Source organism: Geotrypetes seraphini, chromosome 8 (genome assembly GCF_902459505.1).
Source record: "Geotrypetes seraphini chromosome 8, aGeoSer1.1, whole genome shotgun sequence".
NCBI classification, from domain to species: Eukaryota; Metazoa; Chordata; class Amphibia; order Gymnophiona; family Dermophiidae; genus Geotrypetes; species Geotrypetes seraphini.
Window position 1 is genome coordinate 129053000 of NC_047091.1, and position 20075 is coordinate 129073074.

A 20075-nucleotide genomic window follows, 5' to 3' on the forward strand; every position below is an offset into this window, starting at 1 on the left:
GATAACCCCTTCCCTGGACGGGGCTTTGATTAGCCAGTCGTCCAGGTAGGGGAATACCTGGAGGCCCTGGGAAAGTAAGGTTGCTGCTACCACCACGAGGCACTTGGTGAAGACCCGAGGTGATGATGCTAGTCCGAAGGGGAGGACTCGGTATTGTAGGTGCCAGTCCCCTACCTGGAAACGCAAGAACTTGCGGTGAGCGGGGTGCACTGGGACATGTGTGTACGCCTCCTTGAGATCGAGGGAGCAGAGCCAGTCGCCCTCGTCGATCAGGGGGTAGAGTGTCGGTAGTGAGAGCATCCGAAATTTTTCCCGTACCAGGAATTTGTTGAGGCGTCTCAAGTCTAGTATTGGGCGTAGGTCTCCCGTTTTTTTCGGTACCAGGAAGTAACGGGAGTAGAAGCCCTTCCCCCGTTGGTCGGGGGGAACCTTCTCCACTGCTCTCAGGCGAAGCAGGTCTCGGGCTTCGGAGAGAAGTAGGGGTAGCTGAGTCCGGTTTGGAGGGCAATTCCTTGGGGGGTTGTCCGGGGGAATGGCCCGAAAGTTGAGAGAGTACCCTGATGAGATCACGCCAAGGACCCATGCGTCCGACGTGACTTGTTCCCAGCGAGGGTAAAAGGCTTTGAGTCGACCCCCGATGGGAAGGAGGCCTGGGACTATGGCGGAGGGGGCCCGGCCCCTTCCGCGTGTCCCGTCAAAAGGACGGGGATGGTTTGGTGGTCGCAGGCGGTTGGGACTTGGGCATGGCCCTGTGGTGGGCTTGCGGACGCCTGGGTGGGGGCCGCGAGAAGACAGGGGTGGACTTTTGTGGGTAGCGGCGCGGAGGGGCCCTATACGGCCTGGACGCTGGCGGTTTGGGCTTTTGCCGGACAAGGGAGGCAAACGAGCTTTCATGTTCGGAGAGGCGTTTTGTAGCCGCCTCGATAGTGTCATCGAACAATTCCTTTCCCACGCAGGGGAGGTTAGCCAAACGGTCCTGTAAGTTGGGGTCCATGTCGACCAGGCGCAGCCAAGCTAGTCGGCGCATGGCGATAGCGAAGGCTGCTTCTCTGGAGGAGAGTTCGAAGCCATCGTAGGCCGCGTGGAATAATGAAGGCGCAGGTTGGAGAGGGACTCTAAAAGCAGGCCGAACGTTCCTTGCCGGGAGGCCGGTAGGTCAGTCTCAAAGGCTCTCAATAGTCCAATGAGGTGTTTGAGGTAGGATGTGAAGGTGAAAGTGTAGCTTTGCACCCTAGAGGCCATCATTGCGTTTTGGTATAGTCTCCTGCCGAACTTGTCCAGGGTTCGGCCTTCTCGGCCTGGGGGAACCGCTGCTGAGACCCGGGACGGGTGAGCCTTTTTCAAGGAGGATTCTACTAGCAGCGATTGGTGGGAGAGCTGTGGTTGCTCGAATCCCGGGTAAGGTACTGTGCGGTACTTGGCCTCCATTTTGGAGGGTACGGCCGTGACCATGTAGGGGGTCTCCAGGTTCCTGAAGAAGGCCTGTTGGAGTACCGGGTTAGGTGGTAAGCGAAGGGACTCTCTGGGCAGTGATGGCATATCCAGCTCCGCCAGGTACTCCTTAGAGTATCTGGAATCGGACTGGAGGTCTAAGTCCAATGCGTGGCCCATGTCTTGGACAAAGCGAGTGAAGGATGGGCGAGATGTCCCCGGGGCCCCGTGCGGGGTCGGGGAACGAGACCTTCGTCGGGTGGAGAAGGATGGGGAGGCTTCCCTCGAGTATCGAGGTTCATGCTCTGATCCATGCTCCGAGACTGGGGAAGCACTATGAGAGTGTTCCGGGATTGTTGATCTTCGGCGTCTCGAGGAGCCCCTCGGAGACGATGCCGGGGTTAGGGGTACCGATCGATGTCGGATTGGTGACCTCGATCCGGACTCCCTCGGAGAATACGTCCGAGGGGGAGTTCGGAGGATGCGCGGGTTGGAGAGTGATAACTCAACCACCCTTAGTGGTCCCGCACGAGGCGTGGGAGAACGGCCTCGTAGAGTTGGTGAACCTCGGGCCTTCTTGGAGGTACGGCGGTTCGAGGTTTCTGTTGTTTTAGCCCGACGTTTTGCCCCTTGGCGGTCTGCGGAGGGGAAACGTCTTGGGCGCCTCGGCGAGGAGTTCGAGGAGGATGGGATGCGGCGAGGATTGCGCACCTTTCCTCGAGGTTGTTCGGTGCGAGGCTCAGGCTGGTCTGGCACATTCGAGGTCGAGGCCGATTGAAACTGGGCCATTGCAGCGGACAGCATCGCTCGGAGTAGGTCCTGGAAGACGGGCACGGACAGCATCGAAGGCATGTCCACTGCCTCGGTGCACTCCACCGGGGGCGACCTCGTATCAGAGTATTCCCGTGTGGTGGAGGCACGGCCCGAAGGCTTGGAGGGCTTGGTCGGGGCTGTAAGCATGGGGCTTCCGCCATGCGTCGACGTTGTCCCCGAGGCTGGCTTCTTCGCTGTTACAGAACCTGAAGAGGGAAGAGGGGACTTACCCGGGGCCGAGGCTTTCTGTTGTCCCGAGGGCTTCGGGGTCGAGTCTCGAGGCGATGCCGAGGTATCCGGGGCCGAGGTCGGGGCCGACCTCGAGGCCGAGGTGGAGGGTTGGTCCGGGGTGAAGAGGTCCGCCATGCGGGCTTTTCTTCAGCGGAGGGCCCGGTTCTGGAAATTAGCGTACTGGGGGCAGGAATCGGTTGGATGAGCCGCCCCCAGACAGAGGATGCACCGGCGATGCGGATCTGTGAGAGAAAGAAGCCGCTCGCACCGGGTGCACTTTTTAAAGCCGGTCAAAGGCCGGGACATTAAATCGAAAGTAGCCGCGGCTCGATTAGCCACGCGGCCACGGGGACCCGGAAGCCTCCGGGTCGTCGAAAACGAAGCAGAAATCAAGTAAAAAGGTAAAGAATTCGCGCAGAGCGACTTAATCGTGAAAAAACAAGAAAAAATCGCGGTGCTAGAAGGCAGTTGGGGCAGAGCCTGAAAAACACGGCTTCTAGGCTCGCGGAAAATTTTGAACTGGAGACCACGAGGGGATGCACTCCCTAGTGGAGCAGGAAGGCACGCATGCGTGGAGCAGCAGAGCAAACTTAAATCTTCAATCAAGTTTGCTTGAAAATGCTTCCGCATCGGGGCTCCGTAGATGACGTCACCCACATGTGAGAATATCATGCCTGCTTGTCCTGGGATAATGAAGTGGATTTTTAAAATATATCCTTGAAATGTTATAGATATCACTATTAGTATTAATTTTTAATTAAACAAATCAAGGCGATTTACAAAATGAATATGTGCAAGCTTGAAAATTTTTGGTGGCCCTCAAAGTTTTTTCATATTCACACTGCAGCCTTTTACATGAAAAAGACTGTAGACCACTGCTCTACAATAACCAACAGGCAGGAATTAAAACAGTAGGTTGTTGTTCCATGCTTTTCACTGGAGAAGAGGGCTACAGCAGTGTTGCTCTTTTGACTACAGGGCCAGCTTAACCATCAGCAGACTAGGTGATTGTCTAAAGTGGCAAAGAGAAGCTGCAAATGAGCAATTTTTATAAGTATAATTTACTCAAATAAGTAGCCGTTTACATGAGTAAAAAGAGATTATGTTCTTACCTTGATATATCTTTTCCAGTAGATAGGTGTGTCATTCTGGACAAGCGGGTTATCTCCCTATGGCTGCAAACCATCTGCAGATGGAATCCACACAGGATTTTTTTTTCTGTATCTCTCTTACTTCACTGTAGAGAGCTGCACGGGAACGGGGATGATAGGAATCCTGCGGGACCCATGGGTATCTCGTAGGTTCCCCCTTCAGGTCACAGGGATCCTGTGGGGACGCACTCTCGGGTCACAGGATCCCATGGGGAAGCCCCTCATGATCTCAGGGATCCTACAGGGTTGGAGGCAGCTCAAGCCAAGAGGCTCGTCTTCTTTTTTTCCTGCATGCAGCATACCACAGATAGCTGACCTGGAAGTCTTCCTCCAACGCCGAAGGAAAGGCTTCGCCAAAGGCAGGGCCAAATGTCGACACTGCTAAGCTATGTGACTTGGCGGACCTGCACAGCTTTTCTCTCTTAAAGTAGCAGTTGAAAGTTCCAGCAGCAGGTAAAAAGGGCAGGGAGAAGAACCGTAACCTCCCCCCCCCACACTGTACAGAGTGCATCGATCGGAGTAGCATGTGATGCGGTGGGAGGTTCTCTGTGAAAGAAAACACATGAAAAGCCCTCTGCCTTGCAGGTTTTTTTTTTTTTTTTTTTTTTTTTTTTTTTTGACTTTTGTTTTAAATCTTTATTCATTTTTTTGTGTTACAACAAGTGTTACAAATAAACTCAATAGAAACTTAAATACACACTTGACTAACTCATATATTAATATCAAGTATAACATTAATATAATAATCCCCTGTCCCACCCTCCTTCCCAACCAATAATACATAAATCAATTTTATTGTACATTTTTAAATATTAATTTAGTATGTAATAATCAAAATTGAAAAACCCACCCCATTTCCCTCTTAACAATTATCTTATCATGGGAAAAGTTCATTAGAGAAATCATGTTAACGGTCTTCAGATGTTTCCAGTGTTATTTATGGGAAAAATTATCCTTCTTTACAAAAATCGGTTAATGGTCCCCATATTTTTTTAAATTTATTCATGTATCCTTTGTGTGTTGCAATAGCGAGTTCCATTTTATATATGTGGCATACCGAATTCCACCAGAACATATAGTTCAATCTATCATGTTGTTTCCAATTGAATGTAATTTGTTGTATTGCAATTCCAGTTAAAATAAATAAAAGTTTGTTATTACTGGATGAAATTTGGCTTTTTGCTCTCATAGTTGTTCCAAATAATATAGTATCATATGTCAAGGCTACTGGATTTTCTAACATTCTGTTAATTTGGGGCCAAATTGATTTCCAGAATGATAGGATAAATGGACAAAAGAATAAAAGATGATCTAATGTCCCAATTTCAATATGACAGTGCCAGCATCTATTAGATCTTGAACTATCTATTTTTTGTAAACGAGTAGGGGTCCAAAAAGCTCTATGAAGAAGAAAAAACCAAGTTTGTCTCATAGATGCTGACACCGTACATTTTAGCCTCCAAGACCAAAGTCGTGGCCATTGAGATGCACTAATTTGGTGTTTTATCTCAATGCTCCAAATGTCTCTAAGACCATTTTTTGGTTTTTTATTTATATATCCGGATATTAATTTATACCACTGTGCGGCTTTGTGACCTATTGAGTCCATCTGGAAACATAAGAATTCCAAACTGTGATATTTAGCGAGATCTTTCCATTCAGGGAACCCTTTCTGAATAGATTGCTTCAATTGCAACCATTTAAAATATTGTGTTTTATTGAGACCAAATTTTTGTTGCAATTGTGAAAACTCCAGCAATTTATCATTTTTAATTACATCATCCAAAGTGCGAATGCCTGCTATCATCCAATGTTTCCAGATGACTTTAAAACCGCCAATTTTGATCTTGGGGTTTAGCCATATAGTTTGGTTGGTTGATTTACTAATTGGAATTTGAGTAAGATTACTTATGTATTTTAGAGTTTTCCAGGTATCCATAAATATTTTATGATCTTTGTATAACCTTGGCATTTTGATACTAATTACATGATTAAGACGTAATGGAAACATAAGCCTCCATTCTAGCCAAAACCAGTCTGGAATATTATCTGTGGGTTCTGGGAGGATCCAATACATACCATGACGTAAGATATAGGCTTGATGATACCTATAAAAGTTGGGAAAATTTACCCCTCCCTCTTTAATTGGTTTTTGTAATGACGCTAGAGCAATTCTTGGTTTTTTATTAAGCCATATAAATTTTGTCAAAGTCCTATTTATTTTTGTATAAAACGAATCTTGAAAGAAAACTGGTATCATCCCCATTTGGTAACATACTACCGGTAAAATCATCATTTTTACAGTTTGTACTCTTCCCCACCAAGATAAATGCAAAGGATTCCATTGCTCACATATTTCTGTTACTTTTTGTAATAAGCATTTTTCATTAATTTTCATTGTTTCATCTACTGTTTTTGTTATCAAAATTCCAAGGTATTTAATATATTCTTCCTTCCAAACAAAAGGGAATGTATCAAATAAACCTTTTGTACAATGTATATTTAGTGGAAGAATTTCTGATTTATTCCAATTAATTTTATATCCTGAAAAATTTCCAAATTTCTCAATCAATTCAAGTAGATGTGGAATGGTGGATTCTGGATTCTTCAGATATAGTAATAAATCATCTGCGTAAGCAGATATCTTATATTCTTTATCTGAATGAGGTATACCCTGTATCTCCTTAGCTTGTTTGATAGCTAATATTAAGGGTTCTAAAACAATATCAAACAGCAAAGGGGATAAGGGACATCCTTGTCTAACTCCTCTCTGTAGATTAAATTTTTCTGAAAACGTATTATTAATATATAGTCTAGCAGAAGGGGAGCTATACATTGTTTGTATCATTTGTATAAATCCAGGACCTATACCAAACCATTCCATTGCTTGATACATAAAAGGCCATTCTACTCTATCAAAGGCCTTTTCTGCATCTAATGAAATTGCAAAAGTAGGTTCATTCATTTTCTTTGTTAAATATAACATATGGAATGTTAATCTGGTATTATGAGATGAATGTCTTTGAGCAACGAATCCTGTTTGATGCATACCTATTATATGGGGGAGAGCTTTAGCTAATCTTAGCGCAAGTATTTTTGCTAATAATTTTCCATCTACATTTATTAAAGATATTGGTCTATAGTTTGATACCAAAGTGGGATCTTTATTGGACTTTGGCAAAACAATAGTCAAAGATTCTGCTATAGTGCCTTTAATACAACCTTTATTGAGTTGATATTGATAAAGATTTAATAAATAGGGTAATAAAAAGTTTTGAAATGTTTTATAAAATTCCACTGTATATCCATCACCACCTGGAGCGGATCCAACTCTAAGAGACTTTAAAGCTGTTCCTATTTCTTTTTGTGATATTGGTTCTTCCAAACTTCGTTTTATATGTTCAGGAATTTTTGGACCCTCTAACATTTTTAAAAATTCAAAACCATCTTTTTCTTTATTTAGATAATTTTCGGAAGAATAAAGAGATTTATAGAATTTTAAGAATTGTTTTAAAATAGGTTCAATTTGTGTATATGTATTTCCATTTTCATCTTTTATTGCTATTAATTTTGTTTTTCTTTTTTTCGCTTTAAGATAGTTTGCCAATATTCTTCCTGATTTGTTTGAATTACCATAGTACAATGTTTGTTGAGAAAATAAATCTTTCCTAATCATCTTAGATGAGATTTCATTATATTTACCTTTTAATTTTAATAATTCTTGTTGAATAGAATATTCCCATTTTTCTATAAGTTTTGATTCTAAATTTTTAATCTCTTTTTCTAAGATTAAAAATTGTTTTTTAATTTGTTTTTTTAGAAAAGCCGAATAAGAAATTATTTGTCCTCTAATGGTTGCCTTAAAGGCATCCCATAGAGTTTCTCTGTTAATATCATCTTTATCATTTATTTGAAAAAATTCTTTCATTTTTGTTAGAAGATTTTCACAAAAATTTTTGTCAACCAACAATGTACTATCCATTTTCCAAATTGGTCTGTTATTATTTTGATCTGTAGTTTTAATTTTGATCCACACTCCACCATGGTCAGATAGAATAATTGGATCAATGGCTGCTTGTGTCACTTGATGTACAAGATGTTTTGAAGTAAAGATATAATCTATTCTTGAAAAAGAATTGTGAACATGAGAACAGAAAGAAAATTCCCGACCATCAAAATGAAGTATTCTCCATATATCTATTAAATCGCAAGATTGAATCAAATTATCTAGTCCCATAGATTTCATAACTCTACCTGGGTTTTTATCTAATAAAGGATCCATTACAGCATTGAAGTCCCCTGCTACTATAAGATTTGAAGTAGCCAGTGGTATGATCAGTTGTTGAAGAGTTTTAAAGAATTCATTTTGGTTCGAATTAGGGGCGTATATATTGATTAACGTCATGGTAGTATTTCCCATATTCATTTCCACCATTATCCATCTTCCATGATTATCTGAAGCTTTTAGTTTAAATGAAGCAGAGCATTTTTTGTTAATTAAAATAGCAACACCTGCCTTTTTCCCTATAGCTGGTGAGAAAAAACACTGTTTGACCCAGCCTCCTTCTAGCTTTTTAGATTCTATATGTGAGAGGTGGGTCTCTTGTATAAGGCATATATCAGCATCTTGTCTCTTTAAAAATGATAGGGCTTTTTTCCTTTTTATCATATGATTTAGACCGTTAACATTTAAAGACATAATTTTAATATCCATTTATTTTTAAATTTTCAGGTATTAAATTATGTATATTTTCCCAATGTTTTAAGTATTTCATTTCTCTTTTTTCCTTTATTCCCATGATTTCCTTATATATTTCCCTTTTATTCCCTCCCATCCCTCTTATCCCTCCCTTCCCCCCCTTATTAATTACGAAAACTTGGATACGCAGGTTGAGGTTAGATTTAGATAACTCCCACAAGCTATTAATAATTATCTTAAGTACTACCATTTTTTCCCCTATTTTTGTATATTTTCTTTTATTTTATTATTAATTATAAGAATAAATAAAAAGTTTTCATTCTTATGTATTGAAAGATTATTTTCTGTATTTGTATATCTTTAAATCCATAAGAATGATTATATTAAATCAATTATATCTAATAACATTTCAATTACTATTCATTTCTTTTCAGGTGGTAGAACATAAAATCTGCGTTTCAGATTTATTCTTTTCATATATTTCGTATTGAAATACATTTTAATGTATCTGAAACGCAAAATTAAACCTGAAGTACCACCTTTAACCGGAAATACAACAAACCAATCACTTCATCTTTTTTTTTTTTTTTTTTTTTTTTTTTTTTATAATATTCTTTGTGATTGAAGGATGATTTTCTTTCTCACTATTACTCTGCTTTCAAAATTTCGGATTCAATCAGTACATTTTTAAGTTTGTTGAAGAAAATTTCTTCGTCGTCATTTGAGTTCGGAGATGTGTTTCAAATCATTTACGTTCCTGCCATTCAGTTTATTCTATTTATTCTGAATAATTTTTATATTTTTCAGTTTTCTTGTTTTCTATGGAGAATGTTGCAAGTTGTTTAAGTCTTTAATTTGATCCTTGTGTGTTCTTTTTCCATTGCTTTCCGTTTTGATCTATCTTTAATCGTCAATAGACTTTAGTATGAACCCATTAATTGTTCTTTAGATTGTCATAGGTTGCTCAGTTTGATTTATAAATTCCTGTAGTTTTTCTGGATCTGTAAAGTTTTGCGTTTTGTTAGCAACGGTAACCTTCATAATTGCCGGGTACAGGAGCCCAAATCTAGCTCCTAGAGATCTTAGTTGTGGTCTCATGTCTAAGAATTGTTTTCTTTTTTTTGCTGTTTCTTTTGCAAAGTCCGGGACAATGTATATTTTTGAATCTTGGCATTTAAGATTTTTGATTTCCTTGGCTAATTGGCATATTTCAATTGCTTGTTGGTGTCTTAAAAGTTTGAAAATTAAAGTTCTTGGACCTGTTTGAGTGTTATTTCTTTGTGTTGGAATCCTATGGGCTCTTTCAATTTCCAGTTCCGTTTTAAATTTCAATGGTAGTATTTTAGGTAGAAATTTTTCAAGAAATGCAATCGGATCATTCTTTTCCACTCCTTCAGGTAATCCGATTATTCTTAAATTATTCCGTCTTTCACGATTCCGGCTGTCTTCAAGATTTTTTTTTATCTCTGTTATTTCTTTCCATATGATTTTGCTGTGATTCATGTCTGTATTTAATTGTTCTGTAATATCTTCTAATGTTGAAATTCTATTCTCAGTAATGTCCACTCTTTTAGTTAGGATTGCAGCATCTTCCATTGCTTTTTGTAGTTTTTTGTTACTATCTAAGACAATTTCTTTTATTTGTCTTAGTTCTTCCATAACATCCAGATTTTTTTCTGTTGGTAATGGGATTTTAGAGGGTGTACCTGGCTCAGGTTTCGACCTCTTATTGCTTCCTGATGTTCCAGCTCCTAAGTCAGCTTTATTTTGTTTAGTTGAAGTCATATTTCAATATATATTTTAGTTTCTTTAAAATATTTGGTAGTAATTCTTTTTAATATATTTTTAATATATTTGCTTATAAGGAGCTATTCGTTTATCCAACCATTCAACAAAGCCACTCCCCTTTTTTTTCAGTATTCTTAAAGCAACTGTAAGTTATTTGTCTTAGGCTCTATTGCAGACTCTTGTTAGCATCTATCCTGAAAAAATTTGCAGCCTTCTTGTTCTAGCTCTCCTCTTACAAGCCCAATCGCAGCTTTTACTGAGGAGAGCAATATTCCATCCAATATGTTTACTTTAATCTTTCAATGTGGATGTATATGTATTTCAGTGTCTCTCAACTGTCACAACTGTCTCAATGTCACTTTTCTTCAGGTCAAAGAAATTACCAATCCTTTTATTTGACCTTCCTCAGAGCCCAAAAACCTATAGTCTCTTATATCTGAGTCTCTTGAATTATAGCAGGAGAGATTAACATTTATAGTAATCCTTCAGTTTATTTTTGAAGTTGGCAGCAAGGAAATAGTTAAAAAAAAAAAAAAAAAAAAACCGTTGCCAAGTAGCTTTTACTGCAGATCTCTCTTCATTTCCAGCAGAGGACAGCTATTTCAAAGCCCATTCCCTGATTTAAACAGGCATCAGGCATTTCAAAAAACTAATCATTGTCATTAGGCAGATCCAGACTTTGTAGAAATTTCTTTTTTTTTTTTTTTTTTTTTTTTTTTCCGATTCAAGATGGCCGCGGTCGTGGTGCACCGAGCAACTGCCTGTTAACCCCCACCTTCGGGAAATCTTTCCTCTTGCTCTCTGCCAGAAATCGTGCTAAAGAGGAGGGGAAGGAAAGCCTCCCTGGCCTCACGGCTTCACTGGTAATTCCCTGGTAATTTTTAAAAGTGAATCTTGTTGCCTCTGCCAGGGGGACCCAATCTTGCCGATTTTGCTGTTTTTTTTTTTTTTCAGCGGAGACCCGATCTTACCGGCTCTGTCAGCAGGGATCTGATCTTGCCACCTTTATCAGCGGGACCCGATCTTGCCGGCTTTATCTGGGGGACCCGATTTGCTATTTTTGCCAGCGGAGACCCGATCTTACCGGCACTGTCAGCAGTTGAGACGGATTCAGCCCTCCACACCTCGTTTCTCAAATAACAACTAGCACAGATTTTTTTTTTCGATCCAAGCAATCGCGGCGCTCCGAGCAACCGCCCGCAGAATCCCACTCGGGAAACCTCTCCTCCGGCGCTTCACACCGCCGAACTCAGATCGTGCCAAAGGGGAAAGGAAGCCTTGAATCAGTCTCCTCAGGCAATATCCAAGACGGACTCATCCCTCCACACCACACCTCATCTCCCGGAAAGAAAAACGGCACTTTAACTCCCAACTCTCACTCAAAACGGCACCCCTTTCTCTCCCACTCGATTTAAAGAGGAAAACTTTAATTTAAATGTAAAATCTTGCTTTTTTTGTAGTTTTTTTCTTGAAAATTAAGCCTGTTTATATGGAGCTGTTTCTTCACCCAACCGTCATCGTTCGCGTCCAAGCCACGCCAACCTTGCAGGTTTTTAATGTCACTTCCTTCGTGGAGTCAGCTGCTGCTACTACTAGAAAAAGGGGCATAGACATTGAGAGAGCCTTCAAATGAATATTTTCCATTTTCACAAGGCTTGTACATAGGGGCATAGCTACAACAAGGCAAACCCAGCTAACTGCCCAGGGATGCCTACCTTTCAATTCTGTTGCTATGGTCATTGCCATTAGGAACTGCATTGAGTGGGTGGAGTTTTATGCTCAAGGAGAGAGCAAAGTGCTAGTATAGAGGAGAACTCCGTCTTCTCAAATCTACCTCTGCTCTTTGCTCTCTCCTTCAGTATGAAACTCCGCCCACTCAATGCTGCTCCATATGGAGTTGGGTAGAATTTATATACATTAAGAACCAAAGAAATAAGTTACTGATAAGCTGTGCTCTGCATTGATTGCACAATTTTAGAATATGGTCTGACCCAGAAAAATTTTTGAAGTTTCATCTTTGGTGATCCCAAGTTTCACTGCATGTGACTGATGTGAAGCCTTCCCTCAGATGTCAGCTCTGACGTCAGGGGAAGACTTCCAGGTCGGCTACGTGTGGCATGCTGCAGGCAGGAAAAGAAGACGAGCCTCTTGGCTCGAGCTGCCTCTAACCCCTGCTGTTATCTGGACTCGAATGTGGGAGGCCAACACAGGACACAGAAGGGAGGGGGTGAAGAGGGAGTGCGTTTTTGGACATAGAAGACATGAACTTGGGAGAGAGGATGGAGGAAGAGAGGGAAAGAGATGCTAAGGTGGGGGAGGGAACAGATAGGGAGAATTGGCCATGGGTGTGTCAGTGAGAGGGAAAGAGATGGTCGTGTACATGGGGAATGGAAGAAAGAGGAGAATTTTTGGTCATAGGGAGGGAGGGAGGTACAGATGATAGGGAAGAGAAAGATGAGAGGGAGAAATGTTGGAAAGGGAACAGTGGGACAGATTGAAAGGGATGCAAGAGGGAGGAATGTAGGACATAGTGGTGAAGGGAATGGAGGAAGAGATGTGGCATGGTGCAAGAGAGGGGTGATAGAAGGAGAAATGTTGGGCATGGGGCTGGTGGGCAGGGGTGAAAGATGAGAAAGGGATAAATGTTGGACCATAGTAGGAGGAACCAATGGACAGCAACAGAAGAATTTACAGAAGACGGGAAAGCAGAAAAAAGAAGCTGGGACCTCTGATTTGCTGTTCGGGATGACTGATTATGTTTTCTTAGGCTACTGTGGCTGGCGTCTTGATTATTGCAGTTGTCCAGGCCTCGTTGCGTCTGGGTAGTTAGAACTGACATTTCAGCCATATGCTGTGACTTTCTTCCATGTCTGCCCTCTCTCTCTCTCTGTCATGTAGGCCATCTCTCTCTTCCCCTGCCATCCACTCTACGCCCTCTCCCCGTTCCATAAGGCATCTTCCTTCTTTCTATGCTTCTTCCATAAACTGTCTATCTTGTACCCCTTCTCTCTTTTGTACATGATTCATTTCAGCTATGCTACCTCTCCATTTTTCTCTGTCACCAACCCCTCCCCTATGCTCTGGCATCTGTCTCCTTCCCTTCCCTGATTCCCAGGCATCTCTCTCCTTTCCTTTCATCTCTCCCTCCCCATCCATGCTCTGACATCTCCTCCTTCCTTTTCCCTTGGTCTGGCATACCTTCCTCTTTCCCTCCATGCTTTGGCATATCTCCCTCCCTCTCTTTCCCCATGCCCTGGCATCTCTTCCTCCCTCCTTTTCTTCCCTCCATGCCCTGGCATTTCTTCCCTCCATGCCCTGGCATCTCTTCCTCCCTCCCTCCCCTCCATGACCTGGCATCTCTTCCTAACCTCCTCTCTTCCCTCCATGACCTGGCATCTCTTCATCCTTCCCTTCCCTCCAAGCCCTGGCATCTCCTTTCATTCCTTCCTTTCCCTCCAGTTGGGTGCAGCAATTTTCTCCCCCCTGCTCCCTTTCCTCCTTCTGTCACCCCATGCTCCAAAGCCTGGCATCATGAACTTCTTCAGGCAGCAGCAGCATTCACAATCAGGCCTTCTTCTCTGTTGGATCCTGCCTTCATGGAAACAGGAAGTAGGCAGGACTCAGCAGAGAGGAAGGCCCGAAGCTGCCAACAGCAACTAATTGTAAACGCTGTTGCTGCCCAAAGAAGTTAAAGATGCCAGGCCTTGGAGCACCAAGGGCAGACTGCTTCTCTCCCTGTAGCCGGGGCACCTCTGAAAAGGAACATTTAGTTCTCCCTCCCATGTAAACCCCACCAACCCACTGTGAGATGACCGACAAACCTCCCTCCAGCACTCGTCGGCAGCCGATGATGTTATCAGCGACGCGGCAGAGGAAATCACCAGCAGAAAGCCGCGAACTGAGAAGCAGCCTGTTTAGAGTGCTGCAGCTGCCGACGAGTGCTGGAGGGAGGTTTGTCTGTCTTCTCGTAGTGGGAGGGTCGACAGGGAGGGCCCGGGACGATGATGTTGGGGGGGGGAGCCCGGGACAATGATGCTGGGGGGCAGGGCAATGACTCTACTGCGAATCCAGTGAGGGTGAAGGAGATGCCCAAACGGCCCTAAAGCACCACACCGGCAGGCCCCCCTGATCATTTTGGGCCCTATACTTTAATCTAGCCCTGATGGCAGCCGTTTTCACAAACTGCCGGCGGCTGCCCCGTCAGAAACGGGAAGTTGTAGCAGAGGGAAAACTTTGGGGCAGCCGCCGGCAGCTTGTGAGAACAGCTGCTGTGTCAGGGCCCTTCTTTTTAAAAAAAAAAAAAAAAAATTTCTTTATTCAGTTTTGCATATTACAACAAGTTTATCAGAAAAATTCATATAATCTTATAAATATACACTTGATTTTCTTCATGAACACTTCTGTAAAGGAAAATTTTGGCTACTGGCAGAGCCGCACTCAAGTGTCTAAAGAGCCGTGGTTTGCCGACCACTGAACTAGGCAATCAAGGGTTGGTAAGCCTGTGATCTTATTGCTGGAACTTCTTTTATTCTGTTTAATTGATTGATTGTTGGTTATAATATGATTAAAAATTGTTGAATAATTAAAAAAAAAATTCCAAGTGGCTATAAATTTTAGTTTCTTATCTTCCCCTCATATATACCTCCTTTTTCTGCTGGAGGCAATGAAAGTTGTGATAGTAGAGTCTGATTAGACAATTAAAAGTTGCATATCTTACCTTGGAAATACAAGTTTGCCAGGAAGAGAAAGACGGGGAACATCTCGACCAACATTTGGTCCCAGGTGGAGTTTCCTGGATAAAACATCTAGGGGGTTATCAGCTGGCTGTGTTGCTACTTTCACCATTACATTGCTATTAAAGATGTAGGCTGAGAAAAACACCTGGAACAAGGAGGAATATTAAGAAATTAAGAATGGCGACTAGGCATTTAAATGAACACCCCCCCACCCCCCGTGAGTTTCAAAAGCAAATTTTCTCTGTCTGCATTACCTGAGAAAATAAGAGCTGGTTCTTACTGTCATTTTGCCTGGCAGCCACCATGTAGCAATCTGAAATTGATACATACTGAGCTAAGCAGAGAGGGAAGTGGGCACCACCTTATGTTAATTATTCACTGAAGGGAAGCAGTATTCACTAAAGGGGATAAAGCAATGTTACTTACCGTAACAGTTGTTATCCAGGGACAGCAGGCAGCTATTCTCACTAGTGGGTGACGTCATCCAACAGAGCCCCGAAGCGGACACTCACAAGCATACTTGCTTGTAGAAACTTTTAGATGTTTCGAGTTGCCCACACCGCGTATGCGCGAGTGCCTTCCTGCCCGATGCACCGGGCGTGTCTCCTCAGTTCAGATAGCTAGCAGAGAAGCCAACCCAGGGGAGGTGGGTGGGACGTGAGAATAGCTGCCTGCTGTCCCTGGATAACAACTGTTACGGTAAGTAACACTGCTTTATCCCAGGACAAGCAGGCAGATATTCTCACTAGTGGGTGACCTCCAAGCTTATCACAATGGGATGGTGGGAGAGTTGGCAACTTAGGAAAACAAATTTTGTAACACTGTTTGGCCAAACTGTCCATCCCGTCTGGAGAAGGTATCCAGACAATAGTGTAAGGTGAAGGTATGAACTGAGGACCAAGTGGCAGCTTTACAAATCTCCTCAATCGGTGTCGATCTGAGGAAAGCGACAGAGGCTGCCATTGCTCTGACCTTATGGGCTGTGACTTTACTGTGAAGGGGTAATCCAGCCTGGGCATAGCAGAAAGAGATACAAGCCGCCATCCAGTTGGAGATGGTGCGCTTAGAGATAGGGCGTCCCAACTTGTTCGGATCGAAGGAGATGAAAAGTTGAGGAGCAGTTCTGTGAGGCTTAGTGCGTTCCAGGTAGAAAGCCAAAGCACATTTACAGTCCAGAGTGTAAAGAGCAGATTCTCCAGGATGAGAATGAGGCTTTGGAAAAAACACAGGAAGAACAATGGATTGATTCAGATGAAATTCCGAGACCACCTTGGGGAGGAATTTGGGATGAGTGCGAAGGACCACCTTCTCATGATGAAACACTGTAAAGGGCGGATCCGCAACCAATGCTTGAAGATCACTCACTCGACGGGCAGAAGTGAGGCCAATGAGAAGCACCACTTTCCAAGTGAGGAATTTCAGAGAAGTCTTGTTAAGAGGTTTAAATGGAGGCTTCATAAGTTGAGAAAGAACAACATTGAGGTCCCAAACCATTGGAGGCGGTTTGAGAGGAGGACTGATGTGGAAAAGTCCTTTCATGAATCTGGAAACCACAGGATGTGCAGAAAGAGGTTTCCCTTGAAAAGGCTGGTGGAAAGCAGCAATTGCACTAAGATGGACTCTGATCGATGTAGACCTGATGCTAGATTGAGACAGGTGCAAAAGATAGTCCAAAACAGAGGACAAAGAGGCATGTTGAGGCTCCTTGTGCTGAGAAAAACACCAAGTAGAGAATCTAGTCCATTTCTGGGAATAGCATTGTCTAGTAACAGGCTTCCTTGAAGCTTCCAAAACATCCCGCACAGCTGGTGAAAACTGAAGGGAAGTTACGCTGAGAGGAACCAAGCTGTCAGGTGTAGCGACTGCAGGTTGGGATGAAGCAGAGATCCCTGATGCTGCGTAAGGAGAGATGGAAACACTGGTAGAAGGAAGGGCTCCCTGCTGCTGAGTTGCAGAAGAAGGGAGTACCAAGGTTGCCTGGGCCACCGAGGAGCAATCAGAATCATGGTGGCCCGGTCGGACTTGAGCTTGACCAGAGTCTTTTGAATGAGAGGAAACGGAGGAAACGCATACAGAAAGAGATTCCCCCAGTCCAGAAGAAAAGCATCTGCCTCGAGACGATGAGGAGTGTAGATCCTGGAGCAGAACTGAGGCAGTTTGAAGATGTGGGGAGCTGCAAAGAGGTCTATCTGAGGCGTTCCCCACAGAGAGAAGATTTGATGAAGGGGCGTGGAATGGAGAGTCCACTCGTGAGGCTGTAGAAGGCGACTCAAGTTGTCCGCCAAGGCATTGTCCGCCCCCTGAATGTAGACAGCTTTGAGGAAGGCGTTGTGGCGAATCGCCCAATCCCAAACTTTCAGAGCTTCCTGACAGAGGGAGGCCGATCTCGTGCCTCCCTGCTTGTTGACATAATACATGGCGACCTGATTGTCCATACGAATGAGGACCACCATGTCGTGAAGTAGATGCTGAAAAGCATTGAGAGCATTGAAAATCGCCCTGAGTTCCAGGAGATTGATATGGCACAGACGATCCGCACTCGTCCAATAGCCCTGGGTGCGGAGCCCGTCCAGATGAGCCCCCCATTCATAGGTCGAGGAGTCGGTCGTGAAGACCTTCTGATGGGTAGGCATGTGAAACAGCAAACCTCTGGAAAGATTGGAAGACAGCATCCACCAGCGATCAGAGGGTCAGAGATCTGCGACCATTGAGAAGCTAGGGTCCACTGAGGAATCTGCAGGTGAAGTCTGGCAAAAGGAGTCACGTGAACCGTAGAGGCCATGTGGCCCAGGAGCACCATCATGTTTCTCGCCGAGATGGACGGGCGAGAAGAGACCGAGTGACAAAGATGAAGAAGCGCCGCCAGGCGCTGAGGAGGAAGGAACGCTCTGAGTTGAACAGTATCCAGAACAGCTCCGATGAAGGGGAGAGTCTGTGAAGGATGAAGATGGGATTTGGGAAAGATGATCTCGAATCCCAGACTCTGTAGAAACCAGATTGTCCTCTGAGTGGCCCGGACGGCCCCCTGAGACGTGGAATCCTTGATGAGCCAGTCGTCGAGGTAGGGAAACACCTGCAGACCATGGTTCCTAAGTGCTGCGGCCACCACAACCAGGCACTTGGTGAAGACTCTGGGAGATGAAGCGAGGCCGAAAGGAAGCACTCTGTACTGAAGATGAAGGTGTCCCACCCGAAATCTGAGGTATTGACGGGAGGCCGGATGGATGGGAATATGAGTGTAGGCCTCCTTGAGATCCAGGGAGCATAACCAGTCGTTCTGCTCGAGGAGGAGATAGAGAGTAGCCAGGGTCAACATGCGAAACTTCTCCCTGACCAGGAACTTGTTGAGCACCCTGAGGTCCAAAATAGGACGCAGGTCACCCGTCTTCTTCGGAACAAGGAAGTACCGGGAGTAAAAACCCCTGTTCTGTTGGTCCACACGGACCGGCTCGACTGCACGAAGCCGGAGCAAAGCCTGAGCTTCCTGAAGAAGAAGGGCGGTCTGAGTTAAGTTGGAAGGATACTCTCTTGGAGGATGTTCCGGAGGAACATGATGGAACTGAAGAGAGTATCCCTCTCTTACGATGGAAAGGACCCAGAGGTCGGTGGTAATAGTCGGCCATCGATGGTAAAAATGATGGAGACGACCTCCGATGGGCAAAAGCGGGGAGGGCAGAACGATGGAAGTTATGCTCCCTACGAGACAGTCAAAAAGGCTGGGGAGCCTTGGGGACAGCAGAAGGTTGAGGCTTTTGTTGGGGCTTCTGCTGATGCTGCCTCTTCACTGGTGGCCGAATGGCGGGGGCCTGCTTCAGCGGGTAGCACCATTGATAAATCATAGGAGGATGAGACGGACGAGAGATGGCAGGCTTGGGCTTCTGGTGGAGAATAGATTGAAAAGATTTTTCATGCTTGGATAGCTTCTCCGTTGTCGCCTCGATGGACTCGTCGAAAAGGTCCGCTCCCGCACAGGGAACGTTCGCCAGCCTGTCCTGGAAATTCGGGTCCAAATCAATGGTGCGAAGCCACGCCAAGCGTCTCATGGCCACCGAACAGGCCGCCGCTCTGGCCGAGAGCTCAAAAGCGTCGTAAGACGATTGCATCATCTGCAGGCGGAGTTGGGACAATGATGCCAGCACCTCCGGGTACTCAAAGCGAGCCTGAGAGTCCAGATAGGGCAAAAACTTTTGAAGAATGGAGAGAAAAAACTCAAAGTAGATTGCGAAATGAAAGCTGTAATTGAGGACTCGAGAAGCCATCATCGAGTTCTGGTAGATGCGCCTGCCATATCTGTCCATGGTTTTGCCCTCCCGGCCAGGAGGAGTGGAAGCATAGACGTGGGAGGGATGAGACCGCTTCAGAGAGGATTCAACCAAGAGAGACTGGTGCGAGAGCTGTGCCCCATCGAAGCCCTTATGGTGCACCATGCAATATCGAGCATCCAACTTCCCCGGGACCGCCGGGATGGAGTACGGGGTCTCGAAGCATCTCATGAAAGTCTGGTCCAGAAGCTTGTGTAGAGGCAGACGCAGAGACTCGGCCGGAGGTTGAGGAAGATGCATCGTCTCCAGATACTCCTTCGAGAACTTGGAACCCGAATCCAGGGTGATATCCAGATCCACTGCCATCTGCCTCAGGAAGGACGAGAATGACAACTGGTCCGCCAGAGCCGGCCCTCGAGGCAGGCTCGAAGACAATGAGGCGGCCTGGTCCGCCGATGCCGAGGACCGGCACGGAGAGAACGAACCCCTGCAGTCTTCAAGTTCCGGCATGGGAGGAGGGGGGTGAGTATTCCGGAGAAAACTCCCGGAAAGGTTGCTTCCGACGAGGCGAGGCATGTCTCGATGAATGCCTCGAGGAGTGCCTCGATTGACGACCGGAGCTGTGTCGAGAAGCAGGCCTCGAGCGACGAGGCGAGTGATGCTCAGACGAGGCAGCCACCGAGTAGATGGGGCTGGAGGCCATGGATCGAAGCATCAGAGGCTGAGACGAGGCCCCCCGAGGCGCTCCCCAAGGTTCGAGGCCCGGCATCGCAGAGAAGGGTCCGGACCAGGCAAGCCATGGATCGAGAGTATCGGCTCCAAAGGTGGCATGGGCAAAGACTCTGCTCCTTGCGAGACATGTCCCGGAGCCAGACCCGACACTCGCCGAGACGCTGCTCCCAGCAGCGAGAGTGTGCGCCGAGGAGGCACCGGAGGTGGCTCAACCTCGCGGAAGGCTTCCGCG

General features: G+C 45.0%; 1 protein-coding gene across 3 annotated transcripts in view; it reads right to left on the reverse strand.

The window, feature by feature from the left end:
* The window catches only part of SPPL3 (signal peptide peptidase like 3), a 125917-nt gene that overhangs the window by 11678 nt on the left and 94164 nt on the right, over window positions 1-20075 (reverse strand). For all 3 annotated transcript variants that reach the window (XM_033955250.1, XM_033955252.1, XM_033955249.1), the window contains exon 8: window positions 14831-14994. In XM_033955250.1, the coding sequence (XP_033811141.1) occupies window positions 14831-14994 (164 nt within the window). The remainder of the gene's footprint in view (window positions 1-14830; window positions 14995-20075) is intronic.